We start from the raw sequence: 21,862 nt of genomic DNA, 5'->3' as shown, positions 1-21,862 counted from the left end.
ATACTGATACTCTTCTTCTTCTCCTTCGGATAGATCGTTTACGTCGTCAGTGCATGTCGCGTCACGTTAAACATCGCTGCCGCACTGAATTGTGGGGCGTCTATATCAACTCTTAATTTCCTTTTGCATAGGACCCACTACAACGAATTCCCTTTATAGTGAGTAGGGGGTAGTGAATGAGTGGGGGATTTCGGAGACAGCCGTGGTCATTTCAGCGATAGGAAATCAAGGATCCTGTATCGGTGCAATGTCAAACAAGTCCTTCGTACTTGCTATCTTTTTTTCATGCTTGATAATTCGACAACATGAGTACAGCCCAAAACGTTGTTTCAAAGTTGTTGCAAAGGGGTGTGAAGGAACTTGAAACCAAATCTCTGGCTTGATTTTTAACCATGTTAGCAGCAGCTGATGTAGGTATGACGGTGCGTTCTTGGTTGGTTGGTCTGTAAATTCACCACTGTGATCCAGAGAGAAAGACTGTAGTCTATCTCGGAATGTATTAAAAGCTTTGGTGCACCCTCTAAATGTTCCTCTAGCAACGCCAGCAGGTCAAAGTTTTCACTAATCCTGTGAAATATTTATTTTGTGCGGACATTAATGACTTATACTCTAGCGCCAGCGTCATATTTAATTATTATCATTAGTTTAGTATTTAAGCTTATTCGTTGGCAATCATCATATCAGAATATAGTACACTCTAACCCTAACCCAGTCGGACATTTTCACTTGTAGATCTACACTGTCACTCACTGGCCAGACAATCAGTGTAACTCTAATACATGTCGAAAGACAGGAATCCTGTGTGAAGTCAGAGGGCTCTGGTTTTAAACACCTAACTTCCTTCTTTCATTCCTTGGTGAGAATTTAATAGGGATTACAGGAGCAGGGTAATTAGGCCATGGTCAAACTAAGGTTGCTAAATCTGATGTAGATGTAGAAATTAGACTAGCACTCAGTAGAGCACTCTTTTTTCTTCTTTTTTTTAAGGGAAAGAAAACCAGTAGACTGAAGGCCAAAATGGAAGGAAACTTGTTGCCGGCCTCAGGATTCCACAGAGATCCGAAGGTTAGACCTAAAAAGGGCACAGATTATTGAGAGTTAGTGAAGGGGAAGAATTGAAGACCTGAGATATTTGTAGAGAGGAGCAAGAGATCATGACAGAGCACAAAATGAGCAGTAACATCTTCGAGGATTGATGACATTCCAGTTTACTTTTGTAAATATTATAAGCCATGTCACTAAAACTGAACACGTCCTGAAGTTCAAGGGCAATATCTTGATATGCAGCACTTACCTTTCCCACATTTTTACTTCACCCAGTGGATGGACGAAAAGGGTGTCTCTTGATATCCTCACCCACTGGTAAATTCCAAAGGCTGAGGCAAAATTGATCGGACAGGGAGCACTTTAAAGAGAAGGCAGCTTCAATGAAAACTAGATTAACAAAGGGATTACTTTCAATCTAGTAGATGAACATAGTCAGTTTATCAAATCCTCTATTGCTGAATTAATGGAGAGAAATTACTTCAATTAACTTGATGATATTATATATCTTGAGTTTAACACAATATTATCAATAAACCATGAGTCTACCATGAGTCTGAAAATGTTGTACTAGTAGATAATAGCAAATAGATATGCTTATGCCTTAGGGTTAGGGTTCATGTGTGGTCAGTTGTTGTTTGCAGTCTGTGCTATCTTAACAGTGTGTGAGAGCAATGTTACTGTTTTCATGTGACTGAATATAGTCTTTTTTATCAAACTATCATTCTTCCACAATAGAGATTATGATTTCATGATTTGCATCGTTTTGTTGGCTTCGCTATAAGGCTTGATTGAATTTAATGGAACTGTTGGTGGAGGTATGTGCTCCGTGTGCCTTTCTAATCTATAACAAAGTATCAGCACATTTGCTCAAATTGACTTATTATGGACCAATGGGACTGAAAGAGATACTTTAATGAAGCAAGTACATAAAAAAAACATGTTAGATATTGCCACCTAAAAATGTATAGTCAGTGTTATTGGAACAATTGGAACTCATATGAAGTCCAACAGTGTTTTACCATGTTTATACATTTGTTTGTGAAATCTCATTGGAAATCCTCCCATGTTGGAGAGATGGCTTAAGGAACATACAGACGCGTGCAGCATTTATAAATCTTATTATTTAACAATATTCACATTACAACATCAACACTGCTCTGCTAGTGACAGGTTCTAATAATCCCAATATATTGTATAGTTACGTTGTAATACATTGTCGAGAGGCACTTCCAGTAAGTCTGGCAATAGAGGAGCTACAGTTTTGTGTCTAAATTACAAAACGGTAAAAATAAATATTTTCTAAAAGTTTTTTGTTATAATATACTTTTGAATCTGTACAGTATATATTTTTTTATACAAAGTCAAACAATATCTAGAAATAAAATGTTATATTCCACTTAAACAAATACTGGTGAAACACACAATTTCCCCATCCTGTAGGTATTGCTACATGTGTTAAGTGCAAGATATTGGAGAGAAGAAAATAATTGAAGCGCCTGCTATAGTAGATGAAAACATACCAGCCTTGTTAGTCTTGACTTAAAGGTGGTGAAAAAACAACAACATTGTTTTGGTTTCCTTTGTGATAAACAAGAAAAGCTGATGAATATCTCATTCAAACAATGTATGCATACATACTGTACATATGCGTGGAAATGTTATGGCACAGACGCATAGCTCCCTTTTAAAATGGATAAAACAACAAACAATACGAAAAAGGAATATTTTTGGTTCGAACCATCAAAAAGAAACTACAAGGGCTTCAGTCTGAGAACAGAACGTTCGGCCAGTTCCATTGTAGTGCTACAGCTGCCTGTTGACATGGTCGTGAAACAACAGACAGTAAAAACGTGGACAACCCCATGTGCTGCAGTCTGTTAGATGAATGCTTCAAATGATTCTGGTGTTGCTTTAATCTGCCCTGTGTTCGCACTATAACTAAGTGTATTCATATCCAGACATCCTCACCAGGTTCTGGATGACACTGACAAAAAAACAGAGAAGTTGCAGGAAACATGCTTCTTTTTTAGGGTTCATTTTGTGAAAATCACAAACAGAACTCAAATTTCAAAATGTTTCTTTGGTTTGCACAAATAAATCGAGTGTGCAACAATCCCCTTCTTCTTAACAAGATAGTACTGATACTGGCTTTGATCTGATTGGGGGTTGTAGACGTTGGAAGAGTTATGAATGCCCTGCAATTGCATGGCAAAAAGCATTGGCCACACCATGACACAAGCTTTTATGCCATGGCAGTCAAGAATCTTGATCTAATCTACATTATTTAGGATTTGACAAAATAATGTTCTCACAAAATTTTCATCCAGTGTCTCAAGAGAAGGCTTATGGAACCATGGTTTTACATGTCTTGGCCCATTTACTACAAATCAGTTACTGTATACTTGACATTACAAGTAAGAAGCCGTTCCATGCACCCATTGGTTTCCATTTACTTATGTACAACTTTTTTTAACCCAGTGAACATTAAGTCTGCATTAAAATGTCATTTCATTGTTGTGAAGTCACAAAATAATGCAGTATTGTGGAATTCTCAAATCAATCCACAATTATACTGTGAAAAATAATGCAGACCTACTGCTCACATTTTTTTAACTCCCAAATCCCAAGAAATTAATGGCTGCCTGCAAATGTGGAAAATGTTTACATCAAGCCTGCATTTGAAAATCGTCAGCAACTATGTTAAGTATACAGTAGATGTAGATAAGAAGCTTAAACTTAAAAACACTGCAATGGTATAATTGGTCATATGTCATCATGCAAAGACCTGAAAGATGTTCTTAAAGAATTGAAGGTAACAGCTGACCACTCCCACAGAGCTAACTCAAAACTCCTGAAATGACTACACTAGTGAGCTATAATAATTTCGTTTGATTATGACAAAAATAGCGACCCCCGAATCCGATCACAGCTCCGATTAAGTCTCTTTGATTGCTGCACTGTAGAGTACAAAGGTAGTGAGGCAGGGCTATGGGGGGCTGAATCAAAGACCATCTACAGATTCCAAACATAGAGGTGGAGCATGGTACAGTACATGTGTGAGATATGAGGGAAAGAAATCGATTGCGATAGTACGCATATTAGGTTGCAAGCGAGGCATCAATATACTTTATTTACAATATATGGAGCTCAAGCTCCTTCATGTCTGGAGGCAGGAGGATTGCAGAGCTTTTTACAGTCTCTGTAATTTTTTTTAGAATAACTGAAGTTTGAAAGCTATGTTGCTGTACAGAGCTTCAAAAACGCTCAACTCAAACTCCCCAGTCGATGCCCTACATGACCTAGAGCCACGTAGCTCTGTTTACTTCTACATCTACACTTATCACGTCAAGCCAAAGCAAGGGGAGGCAACTAGAAGACATTTGGTCAAGGAGGGGACTTGTAGATCCAAGTGTGACTTGTTGCCTCATGCAACAGATGTCTGCTGCCATTTGCGCTGTTTCGGCAGTCAGACATCACTTTGCCTTTTCATTTTTTTCTGTTGCCAAGCAACATCGCTTCCTTTTATTATATACTATTTTTGTCCGGGGCTAGCTGTCTGATTCACCTCAACACTGGAGGTAATTTTGCTTTCAATTGAGTATAATTCAGGATTACAGTTTGTAAAACTAAACGTTGTTAAAAAAAATAATCCTTTGCCTGCAATAGCTCCCGCATATTAAAATTAATAAATACACAGATTTCCAACACCCATTAGGAGCTCTCAACTCGACCTGAAACCTGAACAATAAGCCCATGCTTTCTTTTTCATAGCAGTAAAAACAAGCACTGCACCCTCTTGTAAGTACAGGGAACAAGCAGTCAAGGGCATTACGTTGCAGTTTAGCCCTCCTTTGCACAATGGGCATTTTGATAACAGTGTAATGGATACAGCGGAGGATTTAGACAGTATTAACGTTGGCGAAATTCTAATTGAGTTAAGAAATTGGGTCACAGCATAGAAAGTTCAGCCAGTAGAAACAGTGTCTGCAAACAAGCCTGGTAAATATATTGCTTAGTCTGCTTTACCCCTTTTTTGATTAATGGATTGGCTGCATAAAGCATTTTGTATCTTTAGAGGATGTTTGTATTTCATGCAATGCTCCTTTTGGTTGCTGATTTTTTTTGCCGTTGATGATGCTGTTTAGATTTTAAAAACGTTACCCATGCCTGGTGTATTTATAGCGGCTTTCAGACATGCGCCTTTCCTGAAATGTTCCAGAGGAGCTGTATGTGAGAACACAAAAGTCCGCAAATGCTGCTCTGGACATTTTGCCACCTGGTCAAATTTCTGGAAAAAGTCAGATTGGAAATACAGCAGGACAATTCATAGCGAGCTAGTGTGCATGTTGATGAATGTAAACAAAAACACTGCTTTCCACAGTGGAATTATTATCGTGTCCTGCCTCCTGCATCCACTACCCAGATGCCAGTAAATTGGATAATCTCCTGCTGGGTTCGTCATACGTGAAAGGCAAACTCCAGAAAATGTCCAGACACATAGTAGCTTCTCCAGAATGTGCTGTTAAAGTCAGAGAACCTCTTTCAATTGTATTAACACGTGTCCTTGATTACTTTGCGAATTTAACACAAAGTACCTGCTACAGATCGGTAAGTGAGGATCCAAAGCATCCTTAAATCAATGGATCAGAATCCACAAAGTGCCTTTGTTGCTTTGCTGCATATCCCTGTAACACATTTTCCCGACATGGAAACTTGATCATCACATGATTTTGAATCCGACCAAACTGGCTCATCTTCAAAGAGTTACATCGGGAGGAATCTGCTGCAAAAAAGATCTGACACCCATATGACCCCTCATAAGCAGCTACAAGTCAAGCTAAAGGGCTTCTTCTTCTCCCCCCCTTCCTCTTTCAGTACTAAGCCTCATTACTCAGCCTGTTCTCCTGGTTTTCCCTTTTCCTCCATCACCACCAATCTGAATATCGGGGGACATCAAAGGAGAGCATGACGCCAACCGTTAATCTGTGTCTTCGGTGCGGACTACGTGTGGAGAGAGAGCCATGCTGAGCTGTGCTGAGTGTTGCTGCACTCAAGAAACTACACAGAAGGCAGACGTCATCTTCAATGTGCAAAATTCTATCACTTGCTCTCATTGAGGATTGACCTTGTACAATATACAACATGATTCGATTTCCTCAGTGTCTGTTAAACCATAACAATATCACAGAAGAATGCAGAATACATAACTGACTTATGCAGCTGTGGCTCAAAGCGTCTTGCACACAGCATTTCCTGGATGGCAATTGGTACCAAAGGGTATTTACCAGTGGCAACATTGGACCTGGTATCGGTTTCACCTTGTGAGTCTATGTGGCGTTTCCTGATTTTCCCAAGTGCCTGATATCCTGAGACCAACAATTTGTACAAGGTTCCTGGGACAGCAACCGCCTAAGCCAATCAATGCTCATGATGTCATAATAGAGAGCAATCCTAACCCTAACCATATATAAAGTGTTGGTCTCACGACAGCAGCCACAGGGCAAAATCAAGAGGGCTGTGAACGTGTGCGTGTTTGTGTGTGTGCGCGTGTGTGTGTGTGTGTGTGTGTGTCATCATGCCAACATGTGGTCATGGAGACACCTACTAGTACTTTGTTTGTCACTGCGATAGACCCATGACCACTGAGTACACATAGTACTAGATACTGAGTAATGAATACTGAGAGCTCATGGGTTGTAACGTCAAAATGTTGACAGGCGTTGTGGCCGGTATGACCCATCACAAGATGTTCCCTCATATATCTTTTTCTTTTTCGTCTTCATGTAAATCCTCTGGTGATTTGGAGCAGTGAGTCAGCTCGGGCCTGGAACTATTGTGGTTTACTGGATTACTCCCTTTCTGAAGCATTTGGCCTACATACCAGGCTAGAAATTATAAAGAATTCATGCCATGAGTGAGTTAATTACTGTAAAGATTAGGAAAACAACTTGGGCAGTGACATAAAAAAAATGGACACAAATGATATTAACAAAACACATTACCTTATTGCCTAGTTTCGTGATGGTCTAATGTGGTTATTAATCTTGTTTTCCCTTGGTCGTGCACAAAGGGAACCATATATATAGGGACATCAGTAAATCAATCGCATCTCAAACTGCACAGAAAGAAAATCTTGGAGCAGCAGCAAGAACAAGGATAAAGACGCTAGTGTTGTTTCTTTCTCTTCGGGTGTCTTCCTTCCTGAGTTGTGTGCCCTGGAAGCATGTCAGTGTGCCGGACCGACCTTGAGTTACAAAAGACAGGGAGAAGACATGCAACTGAGGACAAACATGAACAAAACATTGTTTTCAATGTTTTTCCTTGAGCGAGAATAAAGCTTTTATAGCAATAGGGTTCTTTGTTAAGCTTCCTATCACTTCTGTGTATGGAATGTGTTTCTAATGCAGCATTGTGTGTGTGTGTGTGTGTGTGTGTGCGTGTCCGTGGAGCTTGTGTGGGTGTATGTTTGCATACACATTGTACTAGAACTGGCTCTTTTTCTTTCTGACAACCTCTGAAGCTTTTCCCCCCCTGGCTTTCATCCCATTGTCTTCAAGGAGAAGGGGCTTGTTGCGCATCCTCATGCAGATGGCAACAGGCATGGGCTTCAGTGTGCTGACAGCATGGGAGCGACAAGAGGGCTGGGATGTTGGTCCGTGACAGTGTGTTACTAACTGGTGTGAGTGAGTGAGTGAGTGAGTGAGTGAGTGAATCAGCATGGTTGGCTCATAGTGCAGGACGGGCAGCCTGGGTGAGGGCAGGGCACCAGATCCAGAATAAAACAAACATGATAACAAAAATCGAATAAAGACGCAATCATTCTCTTTTTTTCTTTTTCAGCTCATTTTTCTTCCTCGTTCTGCCACGCCGTCTTTCGCTTATTTCACCCCTTTCTCCCTGTTGCACTGGGCATGCACCATGTCTGTCCTCAAACCCTGTTTTTGTTAGGCACATGTTACCCAAAACATCTTCTACAGTGTTGTGTCAAAGTGATGTGCTGGCTACCATATCAAGAGTTTAGTAACGTAAGAAATAAACATTTTTTTCAGACAATGTTCAGATTCCCGTTTAAGAAGGGGTTCTCAGTCCATAATATCACTCTGGTTCTTCCTCCTGTTCCCCTGAAGTCTCTGATTGCGGAAGGATTTCCTCTTCCTCTAAAGCCGGCACCTCTTCCCTTTCATCAAGGCCATCGGTCGACTCCTCTTCTTTGCTTACTTGCTCTTCCTCTTCCTCATGGATGGCTGTGATGGGAACGGAGGGGCTGCCGATGCAGTGCGGGTCTTCTTCCTGGGCCTCTTCGTCGGCTTCTGTAGAAATCACTTTTTTCCACATTTCATGGTTTTGCAAAAGATGCTGTGTGATCTGGCAAAACACTTTCCTCCCCCTCTCCTTTTTGTTTTCTTGTTGTTCTGTCGGACACAAAACCAACAGTTAGACAAGTTCCTGACTGAGAGAGTGCATTTTCAGGAAATAGGATTGTTTGCTTTCTTAGATTTGGATGAAATGACTGACTCGTGCCTGTTCATCAAATAAGACAGGCAGCAGAATTCATCAAAATGTTAAAATGTATTAAAAATGATAAGAGACTGTCTTTAGGTAAAAAAATGTTATTTACACAGCAGCTACTGTCTTTGGATGGGAGAAATAGTTAAAACTCTCACCATGTGCATCATTAGAAATAATGATAACATGGATATCAGTGCTCTCTTGCACATGGATGCTTTGAAACTCCCTTTTCATATTCAGTAGGAAACAAAACCCCTTTACGTCCCATTTGGAAATTAATTTTGGCCCACATGCTGAATAAAGCAGAGGTGAAACAAGGCCTTTCTTGGTAACGGCTTCACATGGGCTTAAGTATTTGATCCTGTTTTTCTCTAAATCCGCCAAGTCTTAAACTGACCAACACCGACGAAACTATCAGGTCAAGGCCATAGATTGATTTCCTTTTGTGACCTTAAACCTAAAAGTGCTGATTTTTGAATCTTTACTTGACCTTAAGTAGAAGTCAAATCATCCCAGGTCTCACCAACATTGACATTCATTTAATCACAAAGTGCTGTAGGCGGAATAAATGCTCAATGAGGTCACATGTAAGTCATTACGACCAGCTCGATATTTTCTGCGACATGTATCGTTAAGAGGTTGACATACGGGAGCTATCTGAACTAGATGCGTCCTCATCTGACGTGTCTTCCTCTTCTGTATCTTGCTCTTCCTTCGCATCTTCTGGTGCCATCAGTCCCTCAGGTGGGTCGACCCAGTGCCCTGGCATAAGAGCAGCAGAGTCATAGGAGGAGCACAGAGGTCCGACTATGTGGGTGATGAACGACTCCTGTAGTTTGGCGAGCTGCGGCGCAGAGCGGTCCATGAATGGGCTGATGGGAAGGCCCAGGCTTGCTTCTTCATCACCCTGGAAGAAAATATATCACGTGCACAGAAGTGTCAAAGTATTAAATGCACTGGATAATGGTTTAGAGAGAGAACATCTCCGCAGACATTTGCCACATTATCCTAATACAAATCTGTGGATTCAACATGCTGGCAAATATTCAGATTAATTATATTTTGCCACCAAACATGCATAGGTGGCGTACCAACCACAAAAATCAGACCCCCCGACAATATATTAGATCTTTGTAATCATATGTAATCATATTCAAAAGGCACCTGCTCATTGGTGGTTTCGTCATTGTTGATAGAAAAATATATGAAAACTTGAATTGTATTAATTGATTTTCTCAACCAAGTATTAAATGAATCTGTAGAACTTGACCAGACAGAGGTACTTATTTTTGTTGGGATATTTTCAGTTGTTTTTTTACACCTTTTTGATCATACAGACAGATCCATGTTGGCTGTGGTTTCTGTTTTTGTATTGACATGTACTGTGACATGTCATGGAAGCATGTATTGTCTTCTGTGCTGTTGGTTTTTCTAACGTCAGGGCTTTCAAAGCAAATTCAGGCAGAGGACAGAGGGGCAAGGGCTTCAATTGCTATGGCAACCAGAAACCTGGATGGTGTCAGTGCACTGCACTAGAAGTTCATGTTAGACGTGTGTATACTTGTGAAGTAAGAGCATGAATGGGTGTGAGAGGAAATCGATTATCAGATCCAGAAATTGTTGATGCTTTGAATAATAGTGGTGCATTTCAGAGCTTAATGTATGTGTGTGTGTGTGTGTGTGTGCGTGCGCGCGTGTACACGTTTGTGTTGACAATCCCCAGTTCCATCGTTTTTTTTTCCTCTTTGTTACTGTGAATGAATCTATTGAGGTCATCAGTTTCCCCTCTGAAGACAAATACGTGTACACACCCGCTCTGCCTCACTTCACCCACCCCCGCTGCTCCTGCCCATAGCACATATTCTACATCATTCTTAAGGCTTTGTAAAAATACAACCACTTTACGTTTTGAACACAATGGTTATGGATACCACTGAGAGAGGGGGGCACTAATTTAAATTATGGCTTAAAAGTCTCAACTTAGTACTATTCAACATACAACAGGTCGTTGCTAGGAGAGTAATCATATCTCTCTGGCTAATCAGATTTTATCTTTATCGACTAAAACTGACCAGTCAGAGGTATTTGTTAGTTAAGAGCAGGATTTGTTGCCAGGCATCCGTCTAAACTCGTGTCTAACAAATTCATGAGCTAGTAATTAAGTGCTCTGACTATTCTCTTTCTGCGTAAAACCCTGCTGAACTCTCCTTGGTCACGAAATTAAAGGCCTTTTTGCAGAGGTGCTGCTATGCAGCTGACTGTAACCTTTGTCCTTCTTGTGGAAGAAGTAAATGAAATGGATAAAATGGCTCTTGGGTTCAATGGAGCTTTAGAATGCCATTTATTTAATCCTTTATATTTATTATTTTCGTTGTGATCAATGATATCTGATATTCCTGCCTTTGTTCCAATTAGGTCAAGCTTCATATGTGCTTACTTGGCATTGTACATAGATCTGAAGCCACGTTTTTAAGGGCTTTACATTAACACATTTTCACAATAGTGTACAATATGTAATAATAAACTATTTTGTTTTTTATTTTATTAAATTTTTCCATAGTTTGTATGTTGTTGGTTGTTGTTCTTTTTAGATTGAAATCATTTTGTCCACCTCATTTATTTCAATAAAGGAGGGCTAAAAAATGGTATGGTCTCAATCGCTGGTTTCAAGTCTTCTCCAATACAGCATGAATTTCATTTTTTAAACAGACTTCTTATTTAGAGTAAAATAAACGATAAAGCACCATATACTTTGGAGCGTGGCTACAGCGTGATTGACAGCTTGGTTGCAGGTGTAGGTGGGCGTGCAGTGGACAAGCTCTCAGTCAGACCCACCCCCATCTCCTATGTCTGTTTGCGAAAAACAACAAGATGGCACTCGTAAAAATGCTAAACTCAAGGCTCATACACGTCTCCAAACCGATGGGTGACGTCATGGTGGGTTGCCAATTGAACCCCTCCATTTAAATTGCTGTTCTTCTACTCCATTCAGCTCCTCCTCCACTCTGCAGTTCACCTGTGACAATTAGCACAGTCTAGTGCCCTCTAGTGGCTTTGTTTGTTTGCAGCCCAGGGACTTCATAAAGTTTTCATTTTGAAGCGGCCATTTTGTTCACACCACACGAGGGGGGAAGAAGCGTGTGACAACTTATCTAGTAATGCACCTTATCCAATCCACTTGGGTTTGTTCATAAAGAAGCATACTCTGTAAGTTTATTTGATCATATTCTGTTCACATTTCATATGCCAGTATTACTAAGAAGAGATTCGTCATGATTCTGCCCTCATGAACTCTTGTTTCTGGACATTTGTTTGATTGTTATTCCTTGTGTATCTGTTGGACGTTTCTTTTGTCCCTTGTTGTTGTTTCCTGTTTTGGTTTGTAGTGACTTTCTTTGTGTCTAGGTTTTAGTTGAGTTACCTTTACTCCTTATGTATCTTGAATTTGTGATTTCCTGTTTTACTTTGTGGTTTCCTTCCTCGTGTGTTGTCACTTTCTGTTCTCCCAACTAAACTCCCATCTATTTATGAATGAGGTTCTGTCTGTACTATATAAATACAAACTTTAAAGGTGGTGCTTTATTTATCCTAAAAAACACCCAATGACTTTTAGTTCCCATTAAATGGATATTTTCACAAGCGTACTTGTTCGTAGAACTCGTTGACGATCCCCTCTGTCCACTGCAGGTGGAGCTCCTTACACTTCAGTGGTCCATTGATATCAGCAAGCTTGATGCACATCTGGCACACCAGCAATCGGTCATTCTCGTTGGTCCAATCAATACCAGACAGTCCTTCATCACCCCCCTGAGGAGACACGCACAGAGAGGTATGTGTAAAAAAAAAAAAAAGGTTGGAAATAGACCTTGAAGGAGGAGGGTTATGCCAAGGAGGTTATCCTTTCAGCCCGTTCGTTTTTTGTTTGTTGACTCTTTGGTTGGTTGGTTTGTTTGTCTGTCAAGAGTCTTTCACAAAAAAAAACTACTGAATTGATACTTCCATTAAACTTGTCGGAAGAATGGGACATGGGCCAAGAAAGAACCCATTCAATTTTGGAATTGACGAAATTGGAGAAAGGGGCAGATCCAGGAACTTTTTCAAATTTTCTCTAATATTGCGAGATTTCATTTTCCTCGATTTTCCCAGGGAATTATTTAAGGTTTGTGATGACCAAAAACCAGGCATGGGAGTCTCGGAGGTATGTGCTCAACTGAGTGTAGAGTTACCTTTGCATTAAACTCTGCGAGGAAGTCAAAGTGCTTTTTGAGGTCAGTGGCCAGAATGGCTTCAATAACTAGGAAGCGGAAGCGCTTGAACTCCATGTGTTCAAGGTTAATGAGGAAGTTAAACTCGGGTTGAGACATGAAGAGGTTCCAAGCTGAAGCTGCATGATGGTTTTCCAAGACGGATCGGTCGTTGTATAGAAGAGCCTGCAATGGAAGAGAAGAAAATGAAATTAATATTCATGGCCGGTGTTCATGGAAAAGCCAAAGGAGCTCACCTGGCTTTATTATATACCGTACAATAGTTTGGAGTAAGACTTGGGATGAAAAAGCTAAAAAAAAAGATCAACTACTCTCCAGCAGCTCTTATTGTGTGTGGTGTGGATTCTGCTTTTCTTTTTTTTTTACTCTTACTCTAACTATAATGGTGTTTAGTGTGTGCTGCAATAATAATATTATATTGTCTAATTCACACATATTCATACATTTGATACGTAGCAAAGAATTACTACAGTTTGCTCTACTTATCTTCACACTTCATCTGAAATATCCTAAAGGTTAATGCTGCTGCTGCTACAAACAGCCTCACATTCAGGTTTGTTGCTTAGCAATGCAACTGGACATTTTACCATTAGATGGTTATGTGTCCATCTCATTTCATTAGATAATACATTTTCTGAACCCAGGTCAGGTTGGAGTTTGTGAGAAATGACCACATGCTGGCCTGAGTTGGTGGAAGTTTATTCATGTCTGAGCTTGCTTGTGGGAAGTGGCTACTCATACTCTTTATTCACATACGCAGATTTCCTAACTGAAGTTAGGCAAAAAAATTAATCTAATCAAATGAATATTATAAGCCATCAGTTCATTCAGTTGGACCACAGGTCCATCGAAGCACTATGTTTATTTACCTGTGGTGCACCGGTAGCTACTAGGAATGCGTTGGTTCTTCCAGGATGGTCGTAGTCGTGCATGGCAGCAGCGACGTACAGGGCCATGAGCTCCAGGCCTGGGATAAGGCCGGACAGGGAGCCATAGCCATCCTTCGGCACAGAGCTCATCTTGGACACCAGGAAGCCAGTGGCATCAGGTCCAATGCCGTTCTCCGAGTCTGCGGACGGAAAGATAACACAAACCAGTCCTGAGTCACAGATGGTGCTCTCTGCTGAAATGCTGTCTTGTCTGACTATTTACTAATTGCTTTAAGACCTAAGGTGCTATTAGACTACTTTGTTCAGGAGGGACATGTCAGCTTTTTAAAATCAAATGGAAACAGGACAGAGACTTTAGAGATAATTAATAAAGGTATCTAAATCTGACCTTTGGGGGTTCATGATTGGTATCTTAACCCCAAGTCCACAGGGGTGCATTGAGGTTGTATATATTTAGACAGAGAACCATGATTGAAATCAAACAGCTCCATGATTTACGTCACTAGAACCGATCAAAATGCTTCTGCAAGAATCTAACAGAATGGAAACAGAATTTGAGATTCTATTACCAGGAAGAGGGAATAATCACAACGTTTAGTTATAGGAAACGTATGTAAGGTAAGGTCACGACCCTGCTATGTAAAGTGCCTTGAGATAATGTATGTTGTGATTTGGCGCCATACAAATAAAATTGTATTGAAAAACTGCAGTGTGTATTAAAAAAAAAAGCCCTCACCAGTGTGTATCCCATTCTCAGCCAGCAGGGTGGGCAGGCCCGGCACAGGCTGAGTGGTGAGGTACCAAACAGCATGCAGCACATCAGTGGCATGTATCCGGTTGTGATCTGGGGGATTAAAACCAAACAAATGCTTACTCACACCACTGGAGGGCGACGAGACCAGATGAAATATCATACAAGACACCACTCAGCCGCAGCAGTTTTAAACAAGTGTGGACAAAAATAAGACTCCTATATTCAAACATTGAATCTATAATACAGTGGAAGTTAATGTATCTGTTATAGAAAAGCTCCATATAAACATTGTTCAAATGTGATTGATCAAATGGAAACAATGGTTTCTTGTTCCTGGCATGTTCTTTTGAATGTACAAAATGAGAGACCGTTTGCATGTTATCTCACCAGTTCTGTAATTTTGGCATCTAATCGATGTTCAGGCATTTTTACAAAAAAGAAGTGTGGCTTGTGTAAATTAAAAATAAATGTCTCTCTTCATAGTCACATCTCCCCAAGGCGCTACAATGCAGGGTCTTTTCCAAATATTTGGGCACCCGGTAAAATTTGCAAAACATCAATGGATTAGATTTTTAAAAGGGCTGATATTAATAGCCGTCAGACACATTGTCCTAAAAATGCTCTAAGTGAAAGTGGTAAACAGGTTCTAACTAAGATTCGAGCTGTAAAATCCACACAAAGCAAAAATAACACACTGAGCAGGGGCTGTTTTTCCGGTTTTCAAAGGATGTTAACATGGTGGGCTATGGAAAAATACACAGTGATTGCACAAAGCATAAATATAGTTGCTTCCCCAAAACAATCATGAGTAAAAAAACCAAAAAAAACTGGTCACAACAGCTGCAGCATTCAAAGTTATTAATATTCCAAAATGTTCAGATCATATACCAAAAGAAATCGAAAACTAATTATTCATACTTTAATAAGAAAGACTTAGCTGTAGGGATTAAGCTGTATAAACATTAACAGTTTATGTTACATGTTGGCTTCCGTCTCAGAACGAATTGACATAAACACCCCACTTAATGAGATTAGATTGTCTTCTGACGATGCAATACATCCCCCTTGTGGCAGATTTAAGTAGTGCTGCACATCAATAATTCACAATTTGATAAGTAGGGGAGCATCTTCTACTCACAAGGGATGTCCCGGTATCCGTTCTCCAAAGCGTGGAAGTAGTTCATGAACTTTTGTACAGGAATCCTGAAGGTCTCAAACAGGCCCGTGTCCTCAAAGAGCCGATAGGAAACCTGCGACATAACGTGAGGAAAACATCATCGCTATTGAGAGAGTCACTTATGTAGAAGTTCAAATGTATTTCCATGCCTCATGAGAAAAATCCAACCCGTTTGTAAATGATTCTAACACTCGGCAATGTTTTTTAGTCACACCAAGGTGGTTAAGTCTCGGCCTTGTGGTCCACAGATTATTTTGGCTCATCAATGTATTAACATACTTATTTTGCAATGTTGCTGTTTAGTGACACTCTTATCTGCATGGTACTGATAATTTAGCTCCTGTGGATTTGACTATTCTGTTGGATCTGCATTTCAACTTTTACTGAATGATCAAATCTGCTGATATACCTGAAAAACCTTACTTTACTGACTTAGGCACCAATACCTTGCTGAAGTTGTTTATAGCTTCACAAAGTCGTCATATCTCCCACTGACTTTTACTTTCATTTCCTGTTTGGGTAATTGTTGCAAGCCGAAGTTGCAAATTTACTTATATTACAACTTTAAACTGAAAATTATATGTAGGTGACAATTTTGGCAATATCTGTGGGTTCCATTTTATTGAATGAGTATAGATATATATCCATAAAATAAATGTTACAAGGGTTGCAACATCATTTATTATCATCAGCATAACTAATTATTGTTTACCTGACTGAGGATGCAGCCTGCCTTGCCGTGAGTCCTCTCCACCAGACTGAAAATGGGAAAGTTCCAGTTGTTGAGTTGACTCATCAGAGGCTCCAGACTTGGCATCACTGGAGCCTCCAGGGCCAAGATCGGCTTGTCCTGTCGGGTAAAGGCAGCAGGAACAGGGGAGAAAGAGTCAGACAGATGCAGGCTAATGTGTGTAAAGGTACAGTAATGTAAGTTTTCAGTCATTGCAACTTTTCACTCTCCTCACTTTGATGGTCAACTGGCAAATGTATTCACATTCACTCAGAATGCACCACTGCTTGGATGCAGTATTTGGGAAAACCAGTTTCCCCTAATGACAGTAAATAATGCATACATCAGAATTGCATTCAGACTTTCCACACTCGCTCTTATTGAGAAAGTAATGCTTCTGCTGTCTGCAGTGATTTGAAGCACATTCACGTTCATGATAGTTAACTGAGACTTGTTTTTTGATCGTCTACCTCTGGTGATGGCAGGAGTGGAGGAAGAACCATGCCCTCTGCAGGATACTCCCTGCAACCTTCCCTTGCTTCAGACAGCTTCTTGCCCCCCTCTTGCTCCTCTTCATTCTGTGCAAAGTCGCTGCTGTCACTGTGGTTGGTCTCGTAGGTGCTGTCGTAGGTACTGTCATAGTCTGATGACGCTACTGCTGCGCGCTCATCTGGGGAAACATTGCACACTTTAGAAATGTGCAATTCAATGTGACTGTCTTGGTGATGATGCAAAACTACAGTAAGGGTCAGTGTGAGTGAATCAAATTATTAGACTTCTTAACGATTTACAGATTTGTATCTGTTCAGTTTGAGGAATACTAGTGAAAACACTGCGATGACCAAATGAACAAGCAATTTTAAACTCTTACAATGGCTGGGTGTCTTCTCTATTATCATGCTTTGGGGCCGAATCGGATAGAAATGTGTAATAACGAACACAAGCAAAGAGCATGGAAGTAAGGTTGTGATGTTGGCGTCGATCCGATTCTTTTGAACGGCTCTTTAGGAAGAACAAATGGTTCCGAGTTGCGCTCGGGAGCCGTTCTTTTTATTTTGCTATCATGCTCTGCCCAATTGTCATCGGCCCTAATCCACCCACTCCCCTTGACGTGAGCAGAGAGAATCAGTCAGTCATGAGAGAGAGAGAGTGAGAGAGAGACGGTGGTCGAGCGAGCTACAGAGAGGGAGAGGCGTTAGTGAAGACAAATAATTGAATCAGAGAAATCAAACTTTTGTTTTATTTTAAATCTGAATGTTTCATGGTGGTTATGTTGTAAAGCAGAAACAAACACAGGCACTTCTCTTCACAATGTAGGTTCTTTGTGTATACATTGGAGCCGCACTAGGTCTCTCCCTCTGTTTTGTTTTTTTCATATACAGTAACTTCAAAGTAGTACATTCCCTGACAAAAAGAAATTTGTTATGTGTAATTGTTGATCATTGTCATCAGGGCTATATAGTATATATTGAAATGATATTGGTGGGATGTCTGAATTTGAATCTGATACTCTGACACATGAGTTATCCTCATATCATTATATCATTATCTTGGTGAACCCAGTAATCCCTGCCTCCTCCTTCAAAAAAAGAAAATACAAGGACGAGGAGCCGTCCTTTTGAACCCTTGGTGAACGCCTGCATCCAAAAAAGAAAAATAAAAGAAATAAAAGAACATCTCTTTGAAAGGAGCGGAGCCACAGAGCCATAAGATCTCATCACTACTCAGAAGTTTACCTGGATGGTGTAATCTCTCTCCTTTGTCCACAGATTCTACCCCATGGTTGAGGCGGTTGTTGAACGGCCTGCCGCAGCTGATGGAAACAGATAAAAACGTACATGTTCAAAGGTCAAAGTTTGGTCCATCCTGCTCAACTTCTGTTGTCCAGTAATTCCAACGGCTCATTACACATAAACAAAGATGATGTCATCACCTTATTGCAGATAGATATGACCTCGTGTTTGATTGGATGCAGGTTACCTGCTGCAGAGTGACGGAGGCCGCCAGTGAGGGGTGGTGGAGCTGGGGGCGCTCTGGCTGTGAGTTAAGGCTCTGTGGTGGCTCTTGGGGGCCACAGAGCCAGGGCCCCGCTCTGGTAGTGGCCCAGCCGGCTCAGGAAGCTGCACTGAATATGTCTTAATCGTAGGACTGGAGACGGGCGTGCCCTGGACGGGAGGAGATGGGCACGGAGACCCCAGAGGTGATACGTTGGAGGGGGGGAAACCTGAAAAACATGTTGGCCAATTTAAAAACCATACCTTACTTAGTACACACTTTTACTCAGTTTGTGAATTAGCTTTGCACACACACACACACGCACACACACACACACACACACACACACCCACACACACACACACACATACCTGTTCTTCCCAGTGGTTTGCTGTAGAGGTGGTTGGCAGTGACGGAAGCAGCACAGGAGGCAGACATGGAGCGGCTCTTCGAGATGGTCATCATTACTGAGTTGTTCCACGATTCACTGGTTTGACGCAAGGAAACAGTCAGATGAATAGAGTCCAAAGCTATCCCGGTCCTCCTCGGTTTGTGGTGAGTCAGTGAGTGACGTTACCTGTCTGCGGTGTGTTTGATGCTGGCAGAGCGGTCTCGCCGTACAGGGCCCGGCTCCAGGGTGGGCAGCCCTGTGGCTGAGGTGGTCGTGGTCCACGTTGATGAGATTCTCCTCAACAACCCTGGGGGCAGACTCCGCCTCAGACGCTGTAATGACGATGCACAAAACAGAAGAGTTTAAGGACATGGATGAGGCAAGTAGACCAGTGTTAGTATATGTAGGCACTGGACAGACTGAAACCTAATGGAATTTTTGATGAAAAGATAGACAACTTCAGAGATTTGGCTCTGCCTCTTTGTACAGAATATGTTATGAGGTAGCCATATTGCTGTGCATATATTCTTTGCATATCCACATGGCTTTAGCCTAGAGCCTGTGATGTGAAAGATGAAAAAGTGCATGTTTGCATTAACGGTTTCTGTGCAGAAAAATTCTTACTTCGCGTCTTTTCACTTCTGCTCAAATTCGTCCACATTCACTTACGTTTAATCATTACAACTCTTTCTAATCTCAATATTTGATTCACAAATGTAACAAAGTCCCAGTGGGATGCAGCTCTGTTTAATAGACATTTGAGCTTTTTGACGCTCGGCTGAGGCTCTCGATAAGAGTTATTTTCTGCTTTCTAAAGAAACTACTGTGCCTCCCTCTCCCCTCCATCAAAATGTAAAGACATCAAACTATAAGGCAATTTTTTCTTCCAGCCCTTTCTTGTTTTTTTTGTTTGTTTTTTTTACAGCATATGGAAGACAGAATACTAAGTAGAAAGGAGATGTTCATTTCCCCTGTGGTGTCAATCTATCCAGAGTTGTACATATTTGTTGCGTAAAGCCACGAGCTAAACTGAGTTATGTCAGCTCGTGTCTTTGTATAGTTAGTATAATTTTCTAAAAGGATCTCTCTCACACACACTCTCTCTCTCACTGTCTCTTAAAAAAACACAGAGCAAAATATAGAGGGCAGCAGAGGATCGAATTTCATACACTGCAGAATAAAAAAATTCCATCTTTATCTATTTACTTTTAGGCAGACAGCTATACACACAAGCATCGTTTCCATCCAAATGCACACATACATAGTTGCTCTGTGGTTTGCTTTTCACCTCCAGTGAAGGGAATAAAATCAAAGATGTCTCAAAAGTGTATGGAACAATGACAGAGGAGGCGAGGGCGAGAGATAAAGAGGAGAGAAGACATATGGTGGTAATCAATCACTGTGAACATCACATCTGCTTTCTCTACTCTGAATTCAATTATCGTGTGGTAATGCAGTGTAAGTGCAGATCTAAAACACTGCACTGCATTATTATGCGACAATAAAGTAGCTGACAAAAAATGAAAGTAGCCGTGATGTTCACTATGATGGACTGCCGCATGTTAACCTCTGTTACTTTATTTCCATAGCTAGCGAAATATATATATGATAGTATAACACAATAGTATGCTTTGGAAATAGAAATCTGTTCAACAGAATCTGGCTGAACATTTGGCAGCCGCTATAAACAAATGGAAAAAATAGCCTGAACTGCTGGACTTGCACAATGGCTAAAGACACATACAAGACCAAGCGACAGAAAGCTGATAGAAGTCATAAGCGACGGTCAGCAATTGTTCTTGTGCTTTTAACAAGAAATGAAAGCAAAAGTGTTTCTGCTCCAGTCCAAAAACTGCTATTTTCTGTCATTACTTCAGAGCCATAAAACGGGGCGGCACAAGTGAAGCTACATCACCAACTTTAACCCATCGCCCCACATGCAGACTCACAAAACCCCAACGAGCTGAAATGAGGCGGCGTCTCATCGAGTTCCACGACACGTGTCGAGCAATCGGGCAGCGTTAAAGCTGTTAGTCACTTTTACTGGTCGGCTATCCTGCATTGCATCACACGCTTTATTTAGTTTCCTCGCCGCCGTAAGTGCCTGCGTACATTTTGAAGTGCCGGCCTTGTAAAACATTAAAAGCCCTCTGGAAGCTTGTGCGTCATTGGAGCCCCACACTACACCAGCAGCAAGGGAAGGAGATGGGAGTGATGTATGCAGGGGGATGTACACCTGGGCGTGTGTGTGTGTGTGTGTGTGTGTGTGTGTGTGTGTGTTGGCATGTAAAGCAGCAATAACTGGTTAAGTGTACAATAAATCTAACTTCACTTATAGAGGCATTTAGCATCTCACCAATAGAGGGATCTTTTTCTTTGCTGATTATTATGTTGGCCTACTACTGGGAAACATTATTTTTAACATTAAAGAGTCAATCCATTGAATTTACACGTCAGCGTCTGTTTACAGGACGTGGGAAGTGCTACTGCATGTGTGGAAGAAGTTGCATGAAGCCTTTTTGTGCTCCTGGGGGAGCTATGTGAAGTCTGATGAATTGCACTGGTTGTGTCTGAAGATTGCAAGTTTAAAAATCTGGGACTGTTGAGTTACAAGAAGTGAGTTTTCCAGACCGCTGTAGCCCACTGCTCCTCTCTGCTTGAGACCAGCTGCTCGCAGTTTAACTATGCGATATAAGTATAACACACACAAAAACCTCTGACTGAGCCATGAGCAGATTTGCACTATGAGTGATCTTGTGTTATTCGCCCAAATGACCAAACTGAATAGTATTTCAAACCCCTAACGAATGAAAATAGATTTTTAAAAAACAAAAGAAAACCTTTGGAATGGCCAATCTCTCTGATTTCTCGGGCCCCTCCTCAGAGTCCGAGCAGGGGTGTGTGTCCGCAGGGATGCGAGGCCGGTGGAGTGGCTGGAGGCTGATCTGGGTGCTGAGGAGGTTGCTGACGGCCTTCAGGGAGCTGCAGGTGTTCGGGGGCAGCGAGGGGTCGGCCAGCAGGTCTGAGATCAGACCGTGGGCCTCACCCATCACCGCGATGTCCACCACCACGCTGGTGCCCGAAGACTAGAGGAGAAGGTGAGA

General features: G+C 41.2%; 1 protein-coding gene and 1 long non-coding RNA gene across 3 annotated transcripts in view; one reads left to right on the top strand and one right to left on the bottom strand.

The window, feature by feature from the left end:
* Nucleotides 1–21,862, top strand: part of LOC118298922 — a 24,931-nt gene extending 3,069 nt beyond the window's left edge. Inside the window, exons 2-3 of the long non-coding RNA XR_004789718.2 lie at nucleotides 12,244–12,385; nucleotides 21,643–21,862. This is a non-coding gene — a long non-coding RNA (uncharacterized LOC118298922). The remainder of the gene's footprint in view (nucleotides 1–12,243; nucleotides 12,386–21,642) is intronic.
* Nucleotides 1,939–21,862, bottom strand: part of LOC118298916 (cGMP-inhibited 3',5'-cyclic phosphodiesterase A-like) — a 44,267-nt gene continuing 24,343 nt past the window's right edge. For both annotated transcript variants that reach the window (XM_035622116.2, XM_035622118.2), the window contains exons 2-15: nucleotides 21,599–21,844; nucleotides 18,945–19,090; nucleotides 18,739–18,854; nucleotides 18,353–18,596; nucleotides 18,109–18,185; nucleotides 16,843–17,042; nucleotides 16,355–16,492; nucleotides 15,604–15,715; nucleotides 14,448–14,555; nucleotides 13,691–13,890; nucleotides 12,783–12,986; nucleotides 12,202–12,363; nucleotides 9,205–9,463; nucleotides 1,939–8,459 (exon numbers count right to left, since the gene is read on the bottom strand). In XM_035622116.2, the coding sequence (XP_035478009.2) occupies nucleotides 8,143–8,459; nucleotides 9,205–9,463; nucleotides 12,202–12,363; nucleotides 12,783–12,986; nucleotides 13,691–13,890; nucleotides 14,448–14,555; nucleotides 15,604–15,715; nucleotides 16,355–16,492; nucleotides 16,843–17,042; nucleotides 18,109–18,185; nucleotides 18,353–18,596; nucleotides 18,739–18,854; nucleotides 18,945–19,090; nucleotides 21,599–21,844 (2,529 nt within the window). In that variant the 3' untranslated portion in view covers nucleotides 1,939–8,142. The remainder of the gene's footprint in view (nucleotides 8,460–9,204; nucleotides 9,464–12,201; nucleotides 12,364–12,782; nucleotides 12,987–13,690; nucleotides 13,891–14,447; nucleotides 14,556–15,603; nucleotides 15,716–16,354; nucleotides 16,493–16,842; nucleotides 17,043–18,108; nucleotides 18,186–18,352; nucleotides 18,597–18,738; nucleotides 18,855–18,944; nucleotides 19,091–21,598; nucleotides 21,845–21,862) is intronic.

Source organism: Scophthalmus maximus, chromosome 11, assembly GCF_022379125.1.
Source record: "Scophthalmus maximus strain ysfricsl-2021 chromosome 11, ASM2237912v1, whole genome shotgun sequence".
Classification (NCBI taxonomy): Eukaryota; Metazoa; Chordata; class Actinopteri; order Pleuronectiformes; family Scophthalmidae; genus Scophthalmus; species Scophthalmus maximus.
Note: the sequence above shows the minus strand (reverse complement) of the source record. Positions and strands in the feature narration are given on the sequence as shown.